This window comes from Onychostoma macrolepis, chromosome 17 (genome assembly GCF_012432095.1).
Source record: "Onychostoma macrolepis isolate SWU-2019 chromosome 17, ASM1243209v1, whole genome shotgun sequence".
Classification (NCBI taxonomy): domain Eukaryota; kingdom Metazoa; phylum Chordata; class Actinopteri; order Cypriniformes; family Cyprinidae; genus Onychostoma; species Onychostoma macrolepis.
This window is the reverse complement of record NC_081171.1, coordinates 4,488,633-4,510,916: the sequence shown is the minus strand read 5'-3', so window position 1 is coordinate 4,510,916 and position 22,284 is coordinate 4,488,633. Positions and strand designations below refer to the sequence as shown.

The 22,284-nt window shown below is 37.7% G+C and overlaps 2 protein-coding genes and 1 pseudogene across 3 annotated transcripts; 1 reads left to right on the top strand and 2 right to left on the bottom strand.

Annotated features, from left to right (window-relative positions):
- LOC131523534 (NACHT, LRR and PYD domains-containing protein 3-like) overlaps nt 1-22,284 on the top strand; it is a 454,982-nt pseudogene that overhangs the window by 195,335 nt on the left and 237,363 nt on the right.
- On the bottom strand, nt 203-16,161 carry tulp4b (TUB like protein 4b). Of its 2 annotated transcripts, none has more exons than XM_058749894.1 (16): nt 16,119-16,161; nt 14,989-15,284; nt 13,782-14,051; nt 13,037-13,165; nt 12,200-12,361; nt 11,868-12,048; nt 11,158-11,265; nt 10,721-10,887; nt 8,590-8,814; nt 8,274-8,508; nt 7,178-7,340; nt 6,860-7,001; nt 6,518-6,611; nt 6,279-6,422; nt 2,626-6,185; nt 203-2,235 (listed from the first exon to the last, which is right to left on the bottom strand). In XM_058749894.1, exons 2-16 carry the CDS (start codon nt 15,007-15,009, stop codon nt 2,119-2,121), a joined length of 5,718 nt encoding a protein of 1,905 aa, XP_058605877.1. In that variant the 5' UTR covers nt 15,010-15,284; nt 16,119-16,161; the 3' UTR covers nt 203-2,118. The 2 variants fall into 2 exon arrangements, with proteins under 2 accessions (XP_058605877.1, XP_058605878.1); XM_058749895.1 differs by having other exon boundaries at nt 7,196-7,340.
- myct1b (myc target 1b) lies at nt 19,328-20,813 on the bottom strand. Its single transcript, XM_058749947.1, has 2 exons — nt 20,689-20,813; nt 19,328-20,186 (listed from the first exon to the last, which is right to left on the bottom strand). The coding sequence occupies exons 1-2, from the start codon at nt 20,759-20,761 to the stop codon at nt 19,669-19,671; spliced, it is 591 nt and encodes a 196-aa protein (XP_058605930.1). The 5' UTR covers nt 20,762-20,813; the 3' UTR covers nt 19,328-19,668.

Below are 22,284 nucleotides of genomic sequence, written 5' to 3'. Positions count from 1 at the left end.
ATATTAGAAATTATTGATATTTTTCTTAATATTGGAAACATTACAGAAGTGTTCAGTCAGGAATTTTCAGTGTGAACAATGTTTGAACAATAAACACAACATTTAATGCAATTTTAATAGCCCAATACAGAACAGCAATTACAACATAAACGAATTAATATAATTAAAAACTGAATCCAAAAAATTAGTCGGTTTAATAAGCAAGCTCGTTGACGCGAACCGTGTTACGTGAATCAAACTCAATATTCCAACAAGGACTAGGAAGCACAATGCGAACATAAGTGCGCCGTCTAGAGGTACAGTGCAGTAACAAACTCGCTGTAGTTGGTGCTCCCAAGACACTGGAGAAAAAAATTAAAATACACAGTAAACTTTGAATTGGTTGGTAGCTAATCAAAGCTGAGGCAGGTGTGAATTAAATACTAATATGTCCAAAAACCTTGATTGAGATCATTTTACAGCATCAATAATCAACACAGATTTCATCAAACTAGTTTGATTTTATTTCATGACTTTAAGCCTACTCTGCACAGACATTCTAATGCTTTTCCAAGACACCCTTGAATTACATTTTGTAAATGTACATTAGAATAATTAAGCAATAAAGCACAGTTAAAGCCTCACATTCCACATAATTTAAACTGGGCCTGAATATCCCAGTACAAAGTGTCTAGAAATAACTGCAACTGCAAATCATCAAAGCATACAACATCAAGAATAATCAAGAAGTGCTTAAAACGTCAACCATATCAACACTACCCCACTCTGAACCACTGTTTGGCTTACAACAAAAATGTGATTAAAACTGACGAAATTATTGGAAAACATCAGAAACTAAGCAACAACAAACAAATCAATTAGCTGATTTGCCATTAGAACTATTAAATATTGATGCAGAATATTTAACATTAATACATTAAATATTTGAAACCAATTATTAAATATAATTATTAAAAGATGTCCCTTTACATAAATCAAACCTGGGTTGACTATTAAACCAATGAGAAAAACTCCTACATATCAGCTTTCAATTTCATTTAGATTCCATTCATTGCATAATATACAGTGTGTTAAGTCTGATCCATATATAGTGATACTGTATAAGACATTTTTGGCTAAATTAATGCATACTATATAGTTCGTGCTAAAGTGTCATGGACGATATGAGTACATTTTCAGGTACATCTAACTACAGCACTTTTCTGTCATGTCACTTACATGACAATGACAATATAATATAATATATTTGAAAGTAATTAAAAAATTTTCAAACATTTCTGTTACTGTTAACATTAAAAATCAAATATTCATTCAAAAAGGACATTACTGAGATACTGCAATAACACAGTGTGCAAATGATGCAATATAACATAAGACATTTTGTGAAGAAAAAGTTAAATTTAAAGTTAAATTGATTTTTAAACCATAAAAATGCATTCATTATAGTGGCACAATTGGGAAAATATGATTATAACTTGAATATATTATCTCTGTTTCACTTCATGGAAGTGAGTCACGGGATGAGAACATTCAAACATAAGTTGTTTTTATCCCCTCTCTAGATTTTCATTGGTTACTGACCACAAACAATAGTCAAAATCTGTCACTTTACAATGATTATACATAGGAAATCCAAATTTGGCACATAAATCTCAGGTACAAACATAAAAGGAGGTGGGGAAGTCAAGGGAAAAAAGAAACAAAGCCCACAGTCTAACATTCATCTTTAGTAAGTATCTTCATATTTAAATCACACCATTATATGCTAATGAAATAAATGGGAAAAAAATCAATGAAAGTGAATTCATAAATAAAATAATATTCCATCAATACACAAATATTAACTTTTTTCAGAAGTGTACCACCTTTTAGGTGGAACCTTAAATCAGCTTGTACCTCTGTAAACAAAAAGGTACTTTAAAGCACTAAATCTATTGTCGGACCACTTGTCTACGTCTTGTGTACGCTCTGCCTGAGTGACCAGATCTCTCGCCTACTAACCGGCATTGCACAGACGTTATGGCAGCAGAGAATGTAATATTTCTCACAATCTGCAATTAACAATAAACTCTTTTTCAGTAATTCTGTTCTCAAGGACAAGATTGCTGGAGAGGTTTTCTATTTAAGTCTCTGAGTTACATTGGCCAAGGCCACAGCAAATGCCTGTACCGCTGAGAATGGATACTGAAAATCCAGGATATATGCATTGCCATCGATTCTGCCAAACTGCATTACCTGTAATAGAGAATTATGGGGTTAGATGCAGGGTAATGGTTGCAGGGTAGATGTTTATTACTCAGAACCAGTGGTTCTTTATCCTGGTCCTGGGGACACCCTGCTTTGCACATTTTCTATGTCTCCCTTATCTGTCAAACTGTTCAATTCATGGAGCTCTCTCCTAATGAGCTGGTGATCTGAATCAGATGTGTGAAATAAGGGAGACATGCAAACTGTGCAGAGCAAGGTGTCCCCAGGACCAGGATTAAGAACCACTGCTCAAAGCTACTGATCATGTATGGTGCATATTTGTTAAAGGTGTAATTTATTTGCCCCTAGTGTCACAACATGGAACTGCAAAAAATATTATTTTCAAACTGGTTTCTAAAAATAAACAAAATCACTTACCTGGCGTCCATCAAGCTCAATCTGAAAGTTTTTGGCTGACTCCTGTGTCACCCGTCCTCCAAAGTCAAGCTGGTAAACCTGGGTAGCTTCGTTCCACAATGGCTGCTTGTTGGCCATGACATAGACAAAGCCTTGGCTGCCAAGACTACGATCCTCTCTCTCGTTAGCTTTACGACACTTGATTTCTTCAAGTTCGTTTGCTGTACGCAGATTGCGTTTGCTCTTCCATCCTTTCTTGCTGCTCTGGCTTTGGTTCATCAATTCATCACCACTGATGAAGAGTTCAGGCTCACTCTCGGAGCTGTCCTGGAACTCATTTGAGGTCCTACTCAGTTTCTTGGCCTTGTTCAATGGCTCTTTCTGCCCTTTAGGTTTCTTCTTTTCCCTGCTGCTAAGTCTTGGGCTGGAGATCAGGGAATTGAAGTCAGAGAGCGTGCGACTCTCTTTTTTGGATTTCCCTTCAGAAACTCCAGACATATTGGCCTCTTCTGCCCTACTGTCAAGCCTCTTACGTGCCTTCTTGCTGAACCTCTCTGCTCCTTGTGGACTCTCATTAAGAGAGGACTGATCCTGAAAGCTCTCCCCAGATTCTGCGACCACCTCGGGAGTACTCTGTTGATTCAAGAGCTCGACGGGTGGAGGAGGAGGAGGGAGAGGAGGTGGAGGAGGAGGTGGTGGGGGAGGTGGAGGTGGTGGAGGCGGAGAGAGAACTGGCTTCTCCAGGGCCTGATGAGTCTTACTGGGCAATGTGGCAGAATGGTCTGGCATGGGAGGACAAGTGCTGTATGTGCTCCAAGGATGCAAGCTCATTGGATGCAGCTGAAGGTTGCTGCATGAGCTAGTCCCTGGGTACATGGGAGGCAGAGTGCAACAACCTAGATTGGTCAAATTTGAGGGATAACCTGGGGGTAGGACTAAAGTTGGTTCTGGTTGGCTGAAAGGGCTAGATGTTACCATGTCATTGGGGCCACATGATTGTGCAGGACTCTGCAAAGGCTGTAGTTGAGGTCCACCATGCCCTACAACTGATGGGAAGGGTGAAAGGGATAACTGATAGGCTGAAGGGAGGGTCATAGAACTGGGACTGGGGGGAGGCTTTGTTGAAAGGACAAAAGGTAGTCGGGTCATGTCTAAGTGCTGTGGTTGGCTAAGTAAAAATGGTGGTGGCTTATGTGGTGGTGCTGAAGGTCCGGGCAATAAATTTTGCTCTTGAGGTATCCAGAGTTGTTCTGCTGCAGGAGAGTCCCACTGGTAAGGTGGAGGCCGTTTGACTGTCAAGTTTACATCCCCAAGTGTTAAATGCCGCACTGACTTTTCAAGATGGCACTGCTGACTTAGTGTCTCGTCTTCCGTAAAGGCAGAGTTCACATAGACAGTTCTATCTCTACTGTTGTCAATGGGACTCAGGAGGTTGTAGGAAGACTGGGAGGCTAATGGCGAGGCACTTTTGGAGTGCACAATTATTGTGCTGTGTTGGGCCCCTTTTCCAGGTGGAAAGTCTTGCCTCACCACAGTTCCTCCAGCAATTCCACTGCTGTTGGTGCCACCACCAGTGACACTTACACTAGTGCTGCTGCTATTACTACTACACTGAGTGCATGTATACAAAGTCGTAGGTATCCTTGGCTGATAGGAGAGAGTGAGAGAACCATTCATTTTGGATTTAGTCGGTAGAGTTCTCACTGTATCCACCATTTGAGAAACCTTCAGTGTCGGTTCCCTGCGATCACGGCGTAAAGTGGCATGAATCAAACTGCTGTCAATCCTTTGCGTGGGACTTCTGATTGTGTTCATTTGGCTAGATGTGTCAGGATAAGGTGGTGGGTCTCCGCTAGGTATGGAATATCTAGGCACGGAGAGGCGACTAAGAGTTGCTGAGCTGTACGGCAACAGGACCTTCTTGTTCTCAGATGAAGTTACTTTCAATGTGGCGGAGCTGCCCATTCCTTGAATCCCATAGGCATTTTGGTTCCTTAAAAGGCGTCTCCTTGGGCGACACACCTCTTCGACATTTCCGCTGCTGTCAAAAGTTGTGATTCTTTCATAGCCTAGTGGAGTTGGGTACTGGAGGCTAATTGGGTGAAGAGAGAATTCATCCTTAGTTAAACATGGATCTGTTGACAGTGTAGTGCCATTCTCATTGCTAACAAGAAGACCAGGAGGGGCCGTAGTGGGTGTGGCAGCTGCAGCAGATACCACTGTACCTGGGTAAGGTGGTGGAGGGTTTACTTTGCGGATCTGTATCTCAATGGTGTCAGTTTCAATAAATGACTGTGGTCGTGAGGGAATCTTCAGAGGGAGGACTTGTTCTCCTCTGTCTGGAGGCTGGTCTGGATGAGGAATTTGAGGCATTAGCTGTAACTGATGCAGGGATAGAGTAGCATACCCTGAAGGTGGATGTTGAATGGACATTTGCATTTTAAGCTGATGCTGCATTTGCTGATGCTGTCTTTGCATTTGTTGATGCTGCAGCTGTATTTGTTGATGTTGCTGTTGAAGTTGCTGCTGCTGCTGTCTCATTTCTTGTATTTGCTGTCGAATTTGTTGCTGCTGTTGTTGCATCTGTTGCTGCTGCTGCTGCATTTGCTCATGCTGAAGCTGCAACTGGTGCTGTTGCTGTTGGAATTGTTGTTGATGCTGTTGATGAATTTGTTGTTGATGCTGCTGCACTTGCTGCTGAATCTGTTGTTGCTGCTGTTGCAGTTGCTGCTGTTGCATTTGCTGCTGATGCAGTTGCTGTTGATGTTGTTGCAACTGCTGTTGATGCTGCTGTTGCAGTTGTTGATGCTGCTGTTGCAGTTGTTGTTGTTGTTGATGCTGCTGTTGCAGTTGTTGTTGTTGTTGATGATGCTGTTGCAGTTGCTGTTGATGCTGCTGTTGCAGTTGCTGTTGATGCTGATGTTGCAGTTGTTGATGCTGCTGTTGCAGTTGCTGTTGATGCTGCTGTTGCAGTTGCTGTTGATGCTGCTGTTGCAGTTGTTGTTGTTGATGCTGCTGCGTTTGCAGTTGCTGCTGATGTTGCATGTGTTGCTGCTGCAGCGACTGTTGATGCAGCTGCTGTGATTGATGTTGCAATTTCAGATGATGCTGCTGTGGTTGTAATTGCTGTTGATGTTTAGATTGTTGATGGTCTTGTTGCTGCTGTTGTTGTTGACGTTGTTGGTGGGGTTGTTGTGGCAGATGATGTGGAGGAGGAGGAAGAGTTCCACTCAGGATATTACTCATTTCCAGTCCACTGAAAATCACCTGTCCAGGGTTGGAATATCTGGTTGGAACAGTGTACTGTGCTGTCACAGTGTCCTGACTATGCTCAGATACTGTTGCATTAGCTGCTGCTGCTGTTGCTGCTGCTGTCGCTGCTGCGGCTGCAGCTGCCGCTGCTGCAGTGGCAGTGGGATTGGTAAGGACATCAAGCTGAATATTCTGATTGGCTAGGAGAGACTGCACTAGGCCTATACTCTGCGTAGGTGACATGGCTTGAGCAGGGCTGTGAATTGGAGCGATGGGGATATTAACTGTGCAAGGAGGATTGTCGGCTGACACTCCAGAGGGTCCCATAACTAGAAATAAGCAGGAACATATTGAGATTTCTTTCTTGTTTTAGTTAAACTATACAGAGACAAAATGTACAAAAATGTTCCACTGATACTTACCAGGTAAATCATCTTCATCTTCACTGAACACATTGGGATTGAAAACTGGCAGACTCATAAAGTCCAGGGATATTTTACGCACCTCAGGCAAATAAATGGTCATCTGACGAGGTTGCAGGTGCAGCAAACTAGTTTTATAAATAACTGGAACACCATGTCAAGACATATTTTAAAAACATTAAGAACATTATTTATATTAATTATGTGAAACTGTTCGAATACAAAACCTGACAACATACCTGCTCCCAAGTTAGCTGGCAAAAATGAGGCAAGGCCTACAATCTTAAACTTTGTTCCCCAAATGTTAGAGGTGACCTGGGCCAAGTAATTATGCTGCAAAGCAAATTAAGTGATAGCTATAGAAAATATTCAAGGTCATAGTCCATTTACTGTCAAAAAGCAGGAGTTTAAAGAAATATGAGGTTTCTGCTAAGGTCATGCTGCAATAAATGTGACAAATGTCTCACTCAGTATTGAGTAGACAGAGGCAATAAATACAAACACTTCCCATATTAATTCTAGGCAAGTAGATTAATATAAAATTATTACCAAAATTAGCTTGCAAATAAGATGATAAGTACCTCACTAAAGCCATCAACTGGAAATTCTCTTCGAGTAAGACTCGGAGACCGGACTGGAGGCTTCTTTGGTAATCTAGGAGACCTAGACATTTCTTGAGATGTTTGGGCAAGTTTAGGAGACTTTCTTGATTCCATATTAATTCTAGAGAATAAAACAAATATGAAATTTAACTTGCTATCAAGTAAAAAGTTGGGTTTTTTTTGTAAGTTTTTCAGAAATTTATTATATTGTGTTTTGTCAAGGTTGTGATGGAACAAACATTTATTTTTAGTTTCAGACACCCTGTAATATTGTGCGAATTTTATATTCAACAGTACCTTATATGTTTAGAGTACCTAGGAAGCTTAGGTGACCTGTTTCCTCTAGAAAGTTTGGGCGACTTTCGCCCAACCCACTCATCGCTCAACTCAATATCGCTTGAGTCTGAGCAGTTACAGCTGTCAGTCATATAGGAGATCATGCCATTTACACAGACCTCATCTGAAAGACAAGATTAGATCAAATTAAAGACCAGCTTTTAAAGACCAGAAAATTAAATATCAATGCATTTACACATTGAAGGGATACTCCACCCCAAAATTTAAATTTTGTCATTAATCACTTACCCCCATGTCGTTCCAAACCCGTAAAAGCTTAATTCGTCTTCGGAACACAATTTAAGATATTTTGGATGAAAACCGGGAGGCTTGTGACTGTCCCATTGACTGCAAAGTAAATTACACTGTCAAGGTCCAGAAAAGTATGAAAAACATCGTCAGAACACTCCATCTTCCATCAGTGGTTCAACCGTAACGTTATGAAGAAACAAGAATACTTTTTGTATGGAAATAAAACAAAAATAACGACTTTATTCAACAATTCGGCACCGTAACATCACCGTAGCGCCATTTTGGAAATTATCGCTGCACGCAAAATGCGTACGCTCTTCTGTGTCAGCCGTGACACAAGGATACTTTTTCTACGTGGATTTACGCTTTGATTTGAACGCAAACAGCGCATTCCTATGTCGCGGCTGACACAGAACAGCATACGCTGCTTGCGTCCAGCGGATATTCTCCAAAATGGCGCTGCGGTGATGTTACGGTGCCGAATTGTTGAATAAAGTCATTATTTTTGTTTTATTTCCATACAAAAAGTATTCTCGTCGCTTCATAACGTTACGGTTGAACCACTGATGGCAGATGGAGTATTCTTGACAGTGTAATTTACTTTGCAGTCAATGGGACAGTCACAAGCCTCCCGGTTTTCATCTAAAATATCTTAAATTGTGTTCCGAAGACGAATTAAGCTTTTATGGGTTTGGAACGACATGGGGCTAAGTGATTAATGACAAAATGATCATTTTGGGGTGGAGTATCCCTTTAAGCTTGAGTTTAAAGTGTACATGATGAGCAACAGTGCATATAGCAGTACCTGCTTTACCATCCATTTTTGGGTCCATAATGACAAACTCTGGTCGCAGTTTGCTGATGCGACGACCCTTGAGAATAGGCACCAAACCTCCCAGGTGTTCCAGATAGAGGGTATAACAGGGGCCTCCTGCTTCTAGATTCTCCTCTGAACGTTTCATAGTGCAGTGCAAGCGTTCATTCCCTGTTGTTGGATAGCTCACAAAGTCTCGGATGTTATTCGGATCAGGGATTGGTGGCTGGTGAGATGAAAAAGATTATGCATTAAGTTCAATGCATACATTAGCATACATCAAAAACTTCACTTGCTTCTTTTGTACCTTGATAGTTGGAATGAAAGCAGTGGTAACATAGGAACAGAGGAGTGAAGGTATGTTCAGTTTTCCCACATCTCTCTCCTCTTTAAGAGCACTGGCAATGCCCTGCTGACACAGAAGCTGCAGGCTGGCCACACGGTGCTCCACACGCACTACGTACAGGGCTGGACCACAGGCCAGAAACAGACGCGAGTCCCTGTGACCCCAGCAAATCGTGGTGATGGGCCTCTAAAATAAAAAGATATATAAATTATATATAGCTTATTTATTATTTTATGTAGGGTGTTGTTTATATCAGTGGTTCTCATGTGGTGAGACATAACTTAAAATGGGTTGCAGCACTGTTCTGAGACAGCAAGGGGGGAAACAGCTAAATATCAATATGTAGTTAAAAATGATTTTACTCCAGTCTTCAGTGTCATATTTCAGAAATAATCATAATATGCTGATTTGGTGCTTAAGAAACAATATAATTATCAATATTGAAAACAGCTTTTGCCGCTCAATATTTTTATTGAAACAATTATACCATTAAAAAGTTTGGGGTGAATAAGACATATATAAAAAGAAATTAAAATATGTACAGATATATCAAATTGGGGGGGGGGGGCATATAGTCACTGCCTGTGTGGCCGGACCGAAGGACAAGACTTCCTCAGTCTTGGCCTTCCAAAAAAATGAACACGCCATGGCCGCCGGACTCCCCTGACCCGCCATGGCCTCCCTTGTCCTGGTCCTGCACAGGCCTCCAGGGCGCCTCCCCCCAGGAGGGGGGGCGATATGTTACGTGTTTGTCCCTTCTAGTTTCCCGTTTGCCCTTATTTGGTTTTGTTCCGGTCTTCATCATTAGTCAAACATCGTTTATTATCCCCACCTGATTTGCATTTATTATCTTGTTTGCTCCTTTGTTCCTTTTCCTTTTTAAGTCCTCAGTTTTCTGTCTGTCGTTGTCTCAGCTTGATGTTGTTTAATGGTCTAAGTGTGTTGAAGCTTATTAAAAGATTTCTGTTTCCGTACTCCTTCGTCGAGCTCTCTTCATCCACAGCCACGACCAGTAACAGACACATCAAATCATTAAAATATTATCATTAAAATGTGAGCCATTGCTGTTCTTTTTAACATACTATTCATCAGAAAGTCTTGAAAAAAAATTATCACTGTTTCCACAAAAATATTAATCAGCAAAAACTGTATTCAACACTGCTAATAATAAGAACCGTTATTAATAATTCAGCACCCAATCAGCATATTAGAATGATTTCTGAAGGATCATGTGACACTGAAGACTGAAGTCATAATGCTGAAATTTCAGCTTTCCTCATCACAGGAATAAATAAAAAAAATGTAGGGTTACTCCACCCCAAAAGGAAAATTTTGTCATTAATCACTAACACCCATGTCGTTCCAAACCCATAAAAGCTTAATCTGTCTTTGGAACACAATTTAAGATATTTTGGATGAAAACCGGGAAAACAAAAATAACAAAAATAGAATATCCGCTGGACGCAAACTGCGTACGCTGTTCTGTGTCAGCCACACCACACTGATACACTGTTTTCGTTCAAATCAAACGAAATTCAAACGATATTCTCCAAAATGGCGCTACAGTGACGCGGAGGAGATGAATTGTTGAATAGTCGTAATTTTTGTTTTCTTTGCATACAAAAAGTATTCTCATCGCTTCATAAAATTCAGATTGAACCAACTGATGGCAGACGGACTATTTTGATGATGTCTTTAATACTTTTCTGGGCCTTGACAGTGTTATTTATTTGGCAGTCAATGGGACAGTCACAAGCCTCCCGGTTTTCATCCAAAATATCTTAAATTGTGTCCCGAAGACGAACAAAGCTTTTATGGGTTTGGAACGACATGGGGGTAAGTGATTAATGACAAAATTTTAATTTTGGAGTGGAGTAACCCTTTGAATATTTTCAAATAGAAAACAGTTGCTTTAAATTGAAATACTATTTCACAGTATTAGAGTTTTACTGTATTTTTGAAGAAAAATGCAACCTTGGTTACTGAGCATAGTAGATTTCTTTCAAAAACATAAAAAACTTAATTATTCCAAACTTTTAACGGATAGTGTATATATGCTTAAACTGTTAAATGATGACTGGTTACAGCTCACTTGGGCTGGAGTTTCTAAAGTGTATATATGTTCCCCTTGGACATTGTAAAACTTGACAAGGGCGTTCCTCATTAAAGAGGCACAGGCTGAGTCAGCAGGCAGGCCGTGTCTCTCCATCCCGGCCACTGCCAGCAGGTCTCCCTGAGAGCACCATTGTACCTCCACATCTGAAAAAACAAAAGTCTGTCCAGTCAGATTACAGTATGATGTGTGGCTCTGTCACAGAGGATCAGCATTTTTACTGAATTCCTTGGTAGGTGTAACCAGAAGTTCCTAAACCATGAAAAACCTTTTTTACTATAAAATTTAATCAACAGCATGCCACAGATGCACATTATGTTAAAAATAACTTGGAATTTTATGTTAATAATCATCCAGTGGCAGTTATAAAACACATACTTGGTAATTTATTTATTCCAAAAACAACACTGTTTTACCTTTCAGTCCTGAGCGTATAATGTTAGGTGAAAGGTCATCATAGTTGTTCATCAAACTAATGTCTCCTGATATGAAGCTGACTGTGAGCAGTGGTTTGAGATTTTGCACTTGAAAGGAAACATGGTTTTATAGTTAATAACATTCAGAAAGTCAAATACTCATCACTGCCTTGCAAAGATCCATAAAAACGAATAACATTTTTATATTTTCAAAAATAAAGATCCAAAGTGGAGCTTTATGGTTCTTTAGAAAAAACTTGGAAAAAACACAATAAGGCTTCACTTTTCTTTCATTAATGGATGATGCATGCAGTGCACTGGTCTTAAAAACCTATTATGTAATCTCAAAATTTTATAATCGCCAAGAGACTCAAGAATACAGTGAAAAAACTGCTTGACTTTATTTATTTGCAAAATTATCGCCCAGCTTTTTATATATATAAGTATGTCCAACTTCATGTGCATACATAGAGAATACTCACTCAGCTCAATATACTGCACACTATATACTGCAGTATATAGCATATTTCAACTAACTGATTGCTTATATAGTCATAAAAGTATATTATCGTCCAGGGCTAATCTGCTAAATGTGCCTATAAGGCATGAAGATAATAAGATATTATCAACATCATGATTTTCTCAATGTGTATTGTGAAAAGTGCTAAACAAATAAATTTGACTTTACTTCATTTAAGAGTATAAAGTACCTTGAGCTGGAGTAGGGTCATCAGAGTCTGTATCGCTCTCAGTGCTGTCCTCCACCAGGAAGTTTGGGCAGTTCCAAGACATGCTGACTATGCCATCTGACTCATGCAGAAGAACATGGGCAAGCATGCGGCCGTGGCAGTCCATCACTATGACTTGCCCGTCTGCTGTTCCAAAAAGCACCTAGGGAGATTAAATGAATGCAAACACCAAATTAGGAAACTCAGGCATCGCTCCAAGGGCATCGGTCCAAGTCATTTCATCATTTGCAAACAACCTGTTGACAACAAATGCACTTTTCCCTCAGTTTGATGAGGCCACAGCAAAGAGTTACCTGCTGGTCATCAGGGGTCCAGATTCCACAGGTGATCTGGCTCTCCAGATTGATCTCAGATGACCAGTGTCTCTGACCGCTCACCGAACCCACCAGGACAAAACCATCCCTGTAGGCGATTAAGGCCTGTGTACCATCATGTGACCAGGTGAAGTCACTCACCTAGATGACAAACCACTAGTTCATTAAGCAGTTCATGTTAGAATAATAGCTTGATTCTATTAGAAAAGGGCCAGATGATGGAAAATTTCACTAAAAGACACATTATCTTTTCTGATTCTGATTTTGAATTTATATTAAGAAATTAACTACATTTTGTTTTCTGTTTTATAACTACGAGTAATTTTGGACAATAATCCCCAATAATGAATAACATGAGAAAGTGGCATGGAAAAAGGAAATAATTGAATCATTACATCATACTTTACTTTATTTGCATTGTCTTACTATAAACCCTACTGTATAATTTTTGATATATAAGACCTCTAAATTATCAGAATGTTCAAAATTGCTGAAAAACCTGTTGTACACAATCTTCATCATTTGATTGATAGTTTATCGAGTATGAGCTACATATTGATATATCATACTATATGAGCTATTAAGGCTGATGTATCAAATGTCATACTTAAAAACTTGTTTTCAAGATTTTTCATTATTTTGTTTTTAAAAAATCTGACTATTATTTAATATTTTAGGCTTTACAAGGTTAATAATGCATTTAAGATAATGCATGTTTTATCAAAACATATTAGTAAGTTCAGGAATATTGACATATCATGAAAATACATTGACATTCAGGACAGATTAAAAAATAAGCATGAAATACTAACATACCTGAGCACCTCTGTCATTCACCAACTCTACAGACCATCTTCCTTCATACTGGATCCACACAAATATCCCTCCCTCCATGTCACACGTTGCAAGCTTCTGAAACGGTTCATTCCATCTAACAAGGACAACCTGTACAAAAACAGCACCATGGGAATGAAGTTCTAGCAGAAAGAGTACATGCTACTCATGCATAGGATGGCAAATTGACAAATAGATGGTCATTTTAGCTCAACTTAGAATATAGAATAAAATATATTTTTCTAGTCCACTGATTTGACTGAAGTTTTTACCTCATATATGATTTATCAAAACATACACTGTAAAAATTTTGAAGGTAAAGATGAAAAATACTACGGTAAGTCCTCTTACTATATAGTGAAAAACTGTAATAGTTCTAATAGGACATTTCATATATACTGTTTTTGGAAGTCATCTTATAATTTACAATGACAAGCCATAAACTGACATTCCCAGAATTCTCTGTGTGACAGCTCACATCTGATTTTTATTGACATAACTGTTTCCTTCTTAGTTTTTCTTATCAGTTGTGTAAATGAGGGTTATATCTTGCATTAGTAACGTTTATTGCATTATTTTTATGTTAAAGTGTTTTGTATTTGTGTGTATAGCATTGTGCACCTTTTATATGTTAGCATATACCTCAGTTTGTGGAAGAGCTAACTTTGACCCATCATGTGGCTGTTGGTAGAAAAACAAAAAATCTAAAGAAGAGGCAAACTCCCACCTCACTGTTATGACCCCGTAAATTGAAGTTGATTCGTTGTGGGGTATTTCTGTCCCTTCTACAGTGACTAGACGTGAACGTCACACCCACAACACCCCTGGCGTTCCCAGTGGCCAGCCAGCCCTCCTCATAGTAGCGCTTCCTGCACACCGGCTTCTCCTTCTCACTTTTGGGAACTCTCCCTTTCCATGAGAGGCAGAGGATGTTGGAGTCACTGCAGAGGACCGGACCATGTTCCACCGCAGCCAACATCCCTACAGACTGACCAGGCTACAGGTATAGAGGGAGATGACAGGGAGTTAATGCTGAAATATTGAAAATCTATCATTTTAAAGTGGTAATTAATATTAAGTTATAATAGAATATGTGCATATTCATTCAGTAAATGGGTAGTTAGGCAGGGCAAGTTTATTTATACACACTCAGAAGAAAAAAAAAGTACAAAAGTTGTCACTAAAGGTAGTAATAGTACTAATATGTAATTTTAAGGCACAAATATGCACCCTTTTGGGGTAAATAAGGTATAAAGATGTACCTTTTAAAAAGGCTACGACCCTAGTGACAGCTTTTGTGTGTGTGTGTGGGGTTACGCTTTTAGTCTATAGCACATTTCAAACACATTGGTAATTCAAACTGATTAACATAAAATAATTTAAACATAATGATAAACTAATAAATAAAAGTATATATATAAGTAAAATATAAAAATAAAAATTTAGCATGGAGATTTTTTTCTTCAGAATCAAAATGTTAGGTTAAAATTTTAGGGGAAAGTGTGTATTTTAAATGCTGTAACTGGTCACCATTTCTTTCACCATTGTAAATCAACATTATTTTAATATGTTAAAATACCTTCTCCTATAAAAATTTAACAAGCAAGAGAAATGTAAGCCCTTAACAGTCACATATACAAAATATATACAAAAAATATATATTTTCAAATTTTTTGCAATTCAAATTTGTGTTGCTAGTGGCACAGAAATCACATCTAATACCATGAAAACTGCAAAAACATGCCTAATAATTCTAAAAGAATTAAACAAAAAAATTGAGTTTATAATGGTTTTAGATAGAATATAGATGGAATGCCACTTGCATTATCTGTCAAATTTCTGTTTCCAAAATGAACTACAACTGAATTAAAGAACATATATGCTTTCTATGCACCAGAAACAGAATGCAAAATGTAGTTTCTGAAAATACTCACCTCTTCATAGTCCCTGGACATTATTGGTCCGAATTCCGTCTTTGAAGGAGTGCTCCATTTTGCTTGCTTATTCAAAAAATGTGCAGTACAACCTGAGAATGCTTAACTGCAGATGTGTCTTAAGAAAAAGTGTGACTAATATCAGGCCATTATTGTCTGAGACTATGAGCAATGCAGTCTGTTCTATTTCTGTTCAACAAAATAATGTGAATTACATCTAAATCAAAAGTCAAGGCCTATTGCAGTTTATCCTCATTATACAAAACCAGCTTTCAGTCTTCGGTAGTCCAGGATTTCTATGCAAAAGAAACACACACACACACACAAATGTATTTATTTATATGAAAAAGCCACATATCATTTGCAGATTGAAAAGCAAGAACAAGCCACCTATGATGAGACAAGCTCTGCATGCAGAATCATTTAAAGGCATTTCATTTCTCTTTCTGCACCCACACTTGAGTTGACATTGGTCCTCATTACGTCACAGGACGTTCAAAGCCCCTGCAATTCATGCTTTATACTCAGAATAACGCAACAGAAATTATGCATCGAAGCATCTGTATAAAAAGGCATGCATACGTGCAAAAGAAAAAAAAAAAAGATACAGAAATATCTGCACAACTAAGGATGAGGCAGCTCGCAGGCGTCATGGCAACAGGGATGTGATGATGGCTGAATTTTAATGACACCCAACCTAAGACTTCATAACTGCCTTTATTCTCATTTCCAATAGAATTATTACTTTTTCCATGCGTTTCTCTTAGGCTTAACAATATATATAAAATTTCGTTTAAAACATAATCTCACTGTTAAACTATTATACAATGAATATAAAAATATCCATATAGGGCTGTCGAATCATAACGAGCTCATTTTCATACATCTGCTTATATAAGAATTGTGGCAGGTAATTAAGGTAATTAAACTGGATGCAGTTTAGAATAAATCCATCAACTATGGTTGCCACCTACACTCGTGATATAATTACACAACCATCGAGTATACAACATTGACTATTACTGTGACATTCCAAAGAAATCAAATGAGAACAATGTGAGCCAACAAGAAAACAATTAATTCGAGTAATAAAATAAAAATTCTGCATTCATTTCTATCAGCAAACTCACCTCTTTCAACTCGCTCTCAATGCGTCTAAATGGTAGCCAGATGCTCATTGGAGATTTTACCCCACAGAACATTAAAATCAATGCAGCGGGATGCTGTGCATTGGCGCAAAATAATCCCTAAATAAGGGATTTTTCGGCGTGCGAAGGCAACCCGCGCTCTGACGGAATGGTGCTGTGGATCACATGACTGCCAACCCCATCCAGAGATAGTATACAACGAATGCGGTTTACAGGCAAACTGGACTGATATAAATCACTAGTCTTCACTCTTATTTTGCCATACGTATTAAGATGCAGGAAACTGAATAATGCAAAGGTTCACTGAGAAAAGAAAACACACATTTTAAAGACTGTCACTGTACTGTTAAAGCAAGTTACTAGAATAATATATGATTCAAAACGCTCTTTCATCTCAGTGATCTCTCAAGTTGCTTTGATTATTTTTACCCGCACTTCTCTCTTTGCCAGTGTTTTGTCATCCATTAAAAAAAAAAAAAAAAAAAACTTTTAAAAATTATTATACGTGGTTGCTTAAATACATAGAGTCTGCCATGAACCCTGTTCATCACAAAGATTTGTTTTTGGTGTAAATATTTTGTTTTACACAAAAAGGTGGGGACAGGTGTTGCGAACGAGTCACTGAATCATTCACGTAAACGACTCGCTCGCCACCTGAACACGCGATTTTCCCAAAAATGACAAGATTTTTTTCATCAATTTCCTAAAATGCTTAAATCTACGGTGGCCGAGAGCTCGATGCGCTGCAACTTCAGAAAACACATGCAAATAGAAAAAGCACCAGCAAATCAAGAAAACATCTTCATCAATTTGACAGCAGGTGCTGAAAATGCTCACAACACAAACAAATAAAGAATTTTATTTGCAGTGCGTTTCTTTATTTGGTTGTGTTGTAAGCATTTGCAGCGCGTGTGTTGTCAAATTGACACTGTTTTCTTAATTTGCAGGCGTTTTTTCTATTTGCAGTGCGTTTCTTTATTTGTTTGTGTTGTGAGCATTTGCAGCCCTGGTGTTGTCAAATTGATTAAGTTGTTTTCTTAATTTTCAGGCGTTTTTTTCTATTTGCAGTGCGTTTCTTTATTGGCAGTGTAAATAGCGATAGATGCTATTTACACCAAGTGAAAATAGCAGTATTTTTTAAAGATATGCTATTTACAGTAAGTGCAAATAGCTAGATTCTATTTACACTATGTTAAAATAGCAAGATTTTCTGCTATTTATGCCACTTATTGCAAATAGTGACAATTATCTGCACCTCAGTATTGTAGTACATTATAAAACAGTACGCAATAATAACGTATTGAGTGTAAATTATAGTTTTAATTCAAATTATTAACTGGATGCCACCTTATTGGGACAATAAAGCCCTCCCTACACCTACCCTCACCCTACCCAATACTCTTATTTTCAGGTTTTTGATTATTTCCTTCATTTTTACTTAAAATAAATGCCTTTCTGATGCAATATGAGATTTGAAAAGAGAGAAAAAAAATTTCGGCAAAAGACCGGCTCGAACTTGGGTCAATCGCCTCAAAATGCACGTGTCTTACCATCTACGCCAATGAACCCGACTTAGCGTCTTTTTTTAGTGTTGACTAACTCAATCACACGTTAGTGGGCGGAGTTAGTGTAAATAGCCTTTGCCAACAAGACGGGAACACTCCATTGTTTATTTGGTTGTGTTGTGAGCAATTGCAGCGCGTTCTCGGTCACCGTAGAAATCATTTTATTAAGGCGTTGTGTAAACGCACAAATACGGTAGTCTAGGTTTAATAACAGTTCAGTTGATTCACAAGTAAGTTCAGGCTCAAAACTGATTCGTTCAGTTCAAATGGGCGTATCAGTTCAGTAGCCCAACTAATGAAATGCTCCTTCACAGCCCGCGCTCGATGGCTATTGGCTTGTACTATAGTCAGTATTTAAAGTCACGTACTTCAAGGAAAGTGAGCAAATTCAGTGTGTGCATACTGTGCAAATGAACGATTTGACCAGCTCAGAGACAAGTGTCCTACAAATACAGGTTCTGTAAAATGACCTCTTGTCATGTCATATGCATAAAATGTCCCTACAACAGAAACAATGAAATAGTTGAAGTGTTTAGGTTTTGTTACAGACAAAACGCAAAATTGTTATGGGAGCAGCCAGCATTTTTTGTTGACGAATTAGAAAACCTAGCAATGCCCTCTGTCTATACAATAATTTAATTAGCCTATTTTAATTAATTATTTAAGCTGGATTGCTGATGCCTTGCTGGTGTTTAAACCCAGCCTTAATTAATAAGAATATTATTTATTTGAAAGTGTATTGATTATTACTGCGATATGTTGTAGCGCAACATAGATGTAGCCTACCTCAAAGGTCACGGTAAGTCTGAACTTAAAGATTTTTATCATCAGTACAAATTTATAGAAAGGGACTTTTTGTTTTGAAACTCATCTGTTGTGCTTCTTAGCTTTTTCTATGTTATTTACAGTTTTTGTATTGATAAATCTGATGATTGTAATTGTTGTTTTCTGTTAGTGAAAAGGAGTTTCACCCGCACTTATGTGCTTTTTCCAGACAGAATGCAGCAAGACTCGTGAGATTTACTTCACTTTCATCTCTGGGAAGGCAAAGAGAACAATACCATATTGAAAAGATTCCCAGGAGGTCTTCTTCTGTACTTTAGTCAGCCATGTGTCACATTGAGCAATGTTGAATACTTTGTGAAACTCTGCACCCCCACTGCACCCCCACCGCCACCCCCAGCATCAGTTAGTTTTCTTTTATTTGTGCTTTGCTTTACTTCACTGCTTCAATTCAATAAGCAAACACCCAAAACCAGTACTGGCTAGAGAATGTAAAGATTCAGATGCACTAAAGCATCTGTTATTTTTAATGCCCAGGTTTATCCTAAGAAACACAAAAATAATTAAATTCAAAATTTTTACATCAATGCACGAAAGGGTTACTTTATAATAAGATTCAATTTGTTAATATTAATTAACTACATTAGATAACATAACCAAGCAATACAAATATTTTTAGAACAATTATCAATCTTAGTGAATGTTAATACACACTAAACTGCTTGTCTAATAAACTTGGCATTGTGTGTTACGACTATTGTTGACTCTTTGACGAACAGCTTCCTTCTTTGGAAGTGACTTTGGATAAAAGCATCTGTAAATTATTAAAATCAAACATATCTCTTGTATTTATTAATATTTTTATTTATTAATATTTTATTATCACGTCTGAGCTGACATGAACTAGCAATGAACAGTTGTATTTTAATTACCTAACGTTAACAAAGTTGAAAGAATACTAATAAATGTATTGCTCATTGTTAGTTAACGCATTAACATGAACTCATGGCACCTTATTGTAAAGTTTTACCCATGAAAGTAATGCAAATGAGTGTTAAATCAGGATCCCTGTCAAATCAGAACAAGCCTTTCGTTTATTTTTTTCCCCTTTTGTCACGTTTAATCTGTGTTTTGGGATATATGTACAATCCTTTGCAAGTCCTTTGTCTCTTATCACAGTGCAGTCAGGTACAGGACTCTTGAAAGATGTGAATGACACTGTCATATGCAGGTGGTGGAGTCTGTCTGGGTAGGAAACCTCTTAGACTGCCCTTCCCCAGCCAGAAGGACTCTGCTGGTTCTGCACTAAATGGATCTGTGATGTTAGGAAATAATGCAGCTTGGTTATCATCCTCTGTCTCATCACCGGTCTTCTTAGTCTTTTTTGGTGGTGGCCGGAAAGTGGAGTTCTGAAAGCTGGGGCTTCTACCCAGCAGCTCATTGGGGTCTACGGAGGTCTGTCTGTGGAGGTTCAAAACCGTTCTTCCCGCATATTCGCTGTTCTTGTCGAAGCCGTGACTCTTGTAGTGTCTGAGGTGGCAGTGCAGGTTGCGTGAGCTTTTAGATTCTGACGACTGGTTTTGACGTCTGGTGATCCTGACTGAAGCTCTCCGTCTTGACATCCATGTAAGGAGGAGGAAAATCAAGATCCCGATGAGCAGACCAATCAATATCGACAAGCAGAACGCCAGCATGAGCTCCTCTGGATGGAAAGGTTATTGAATTTTGAGTATATAATATCAATATTATATATTAAATACAATCTTAAATACATATTGAATAATTGAGTTCAATGTTTATTTAAAGTTATACACACACACCAAGAAAAAAGATTTTTTTTAAGGTTGTAAATAAAACATATTACTGAAGTAAGTTTTATAAGAAAATATTTTATGTTTAATTTAATGTGTTACTTGCCGTTTCTTTATAATTATTTGTGAAATTTACTAGCAATTTCTTACCTTTTTTTTGTATGCATGCATGCCTAACTTTATATAATCTATATTTAGAACAAATTATTAATAATAATAAATAAATAAAAATAGAAAATTATTGCTTAGGAGTTGCATTTCTACAAACCATTCTGAAACTGAATTGAATCATCATATATTTCTATTTGTACACAGTTTATATAGGTATAAAAGTGAAATTTACACTAAGCCGACTGAAGTAAACTAGTAAAACAAATGCACGCCAATTCTTACCAAAATCAATAGGTTTAAGTATTTCCCAAATCGCATTTGTTTCATTTGAAGCCATAATAGTAAGCAGAAGCATGTCAACATGCAGCCAAACTCTCACTCCGAGCTCACAGGAACCGTTCCCTGTATTTCTCAGGGAATATGGCACTTTTTTTGTTTGCATGAAGGGAAACTTTGTCGTCATTCTTCCTGCCTCTTTACTTGTATAATTAGCAAGTGCTAGGCTTATCTGTTCAGGACAGAAATCCAGAGGAACAAGGCTGTTTCCTCTTGCATCATTTCCTTTGTTTCAATGGATACAATACAATGGCTTCTTCACCCCATTATATTATAATAGACCAACTTACACCTCTCAGCACTTTAATTTTCTTCTTTTGCTGTAGATTTGTTTTGAGATTGAGTGAAGATTAAACAAATACTTATGTTAGATAAAACTGAACAATACATTTCTCAAGTTTTGATTTGACACAGTTCCCAAAAGAAAGTTAAAACGCCCAAGTGATAAGTTCTCAGCTGTCAGAGGGGATTTCCTTACTGCACTAGTATCTGTACCTTCTGGCATATCACTGTATGTTTCATGAACAGGGAACCAAATATTAATATTCTTACAAATACCCACTAAGTGATATATCTGAAAGTGCCTAAAAATGCATGCATTCTCAGAAGAAACTGGGAGAGGATATGCACTGTCCGAATTCAACAGAACTCCCAGTCACTGAAACCTCCTGGTGAACTGAGTCTTGCAAAATCTTTAGTGAAGGATTATTTTTTCTTAAAACAATAAGATTACAAAAACAGGAATGGCCAGCAGATGTCATTATTGAACCATGTAGCCTGTGATGTTGATAGTGGGTGGTTATGAACTTGACACAATGAAGATCTATCTATCTATCTATCTATCTATCTATCTATCTATCTATCTATCTATCTATCTATCTATCTATCTATCTATCTATCTATCTATCTATCTATCTATCTATCTATCTATCTATCATTTTATGGTTCTATCTATCTATCTATCTATCTATCTATCTATCTATCTATCTATCTATCTATCTATCTATCTATCTATCTATCTATCTATCTATCTATCTATCTATCTATCTATCTATCATTTTATGGTTCTATCTATCTATCTATCTATCTATCTATCTATCTATCTATCTATCTATCTATCTATCTATCTATCTATCTATCTATCTATCTATCTATCTATCTATCTATCTATCTATCATTTTATGGTTCTATCTATCTATCTATCTATCTATCTATCTATCTATCTATCTATCTATCTATCTATCTATCTATCTATCTATCTATCTATCTATCTATCTATCTATCATTTTATGGTTCTATCTATCTATCTATCTATCAATCTATCTATCTATCTATCTTCTATCTATCTATCTATCTATCTATCTATCTATCTATCGTTCTATCGTTCTATCGTTCTATCTATCGTTCTATCGTTCTATCGTTCTACCTATCGTTCTATCTATCGTTCTATATATCCATCGTTCTATCTATAAACGTTCTATTTTCATCGCTTTGGTTCTATTAATGTTTTGAACACATGAACGCTCCCTGTGTAAACGCCTC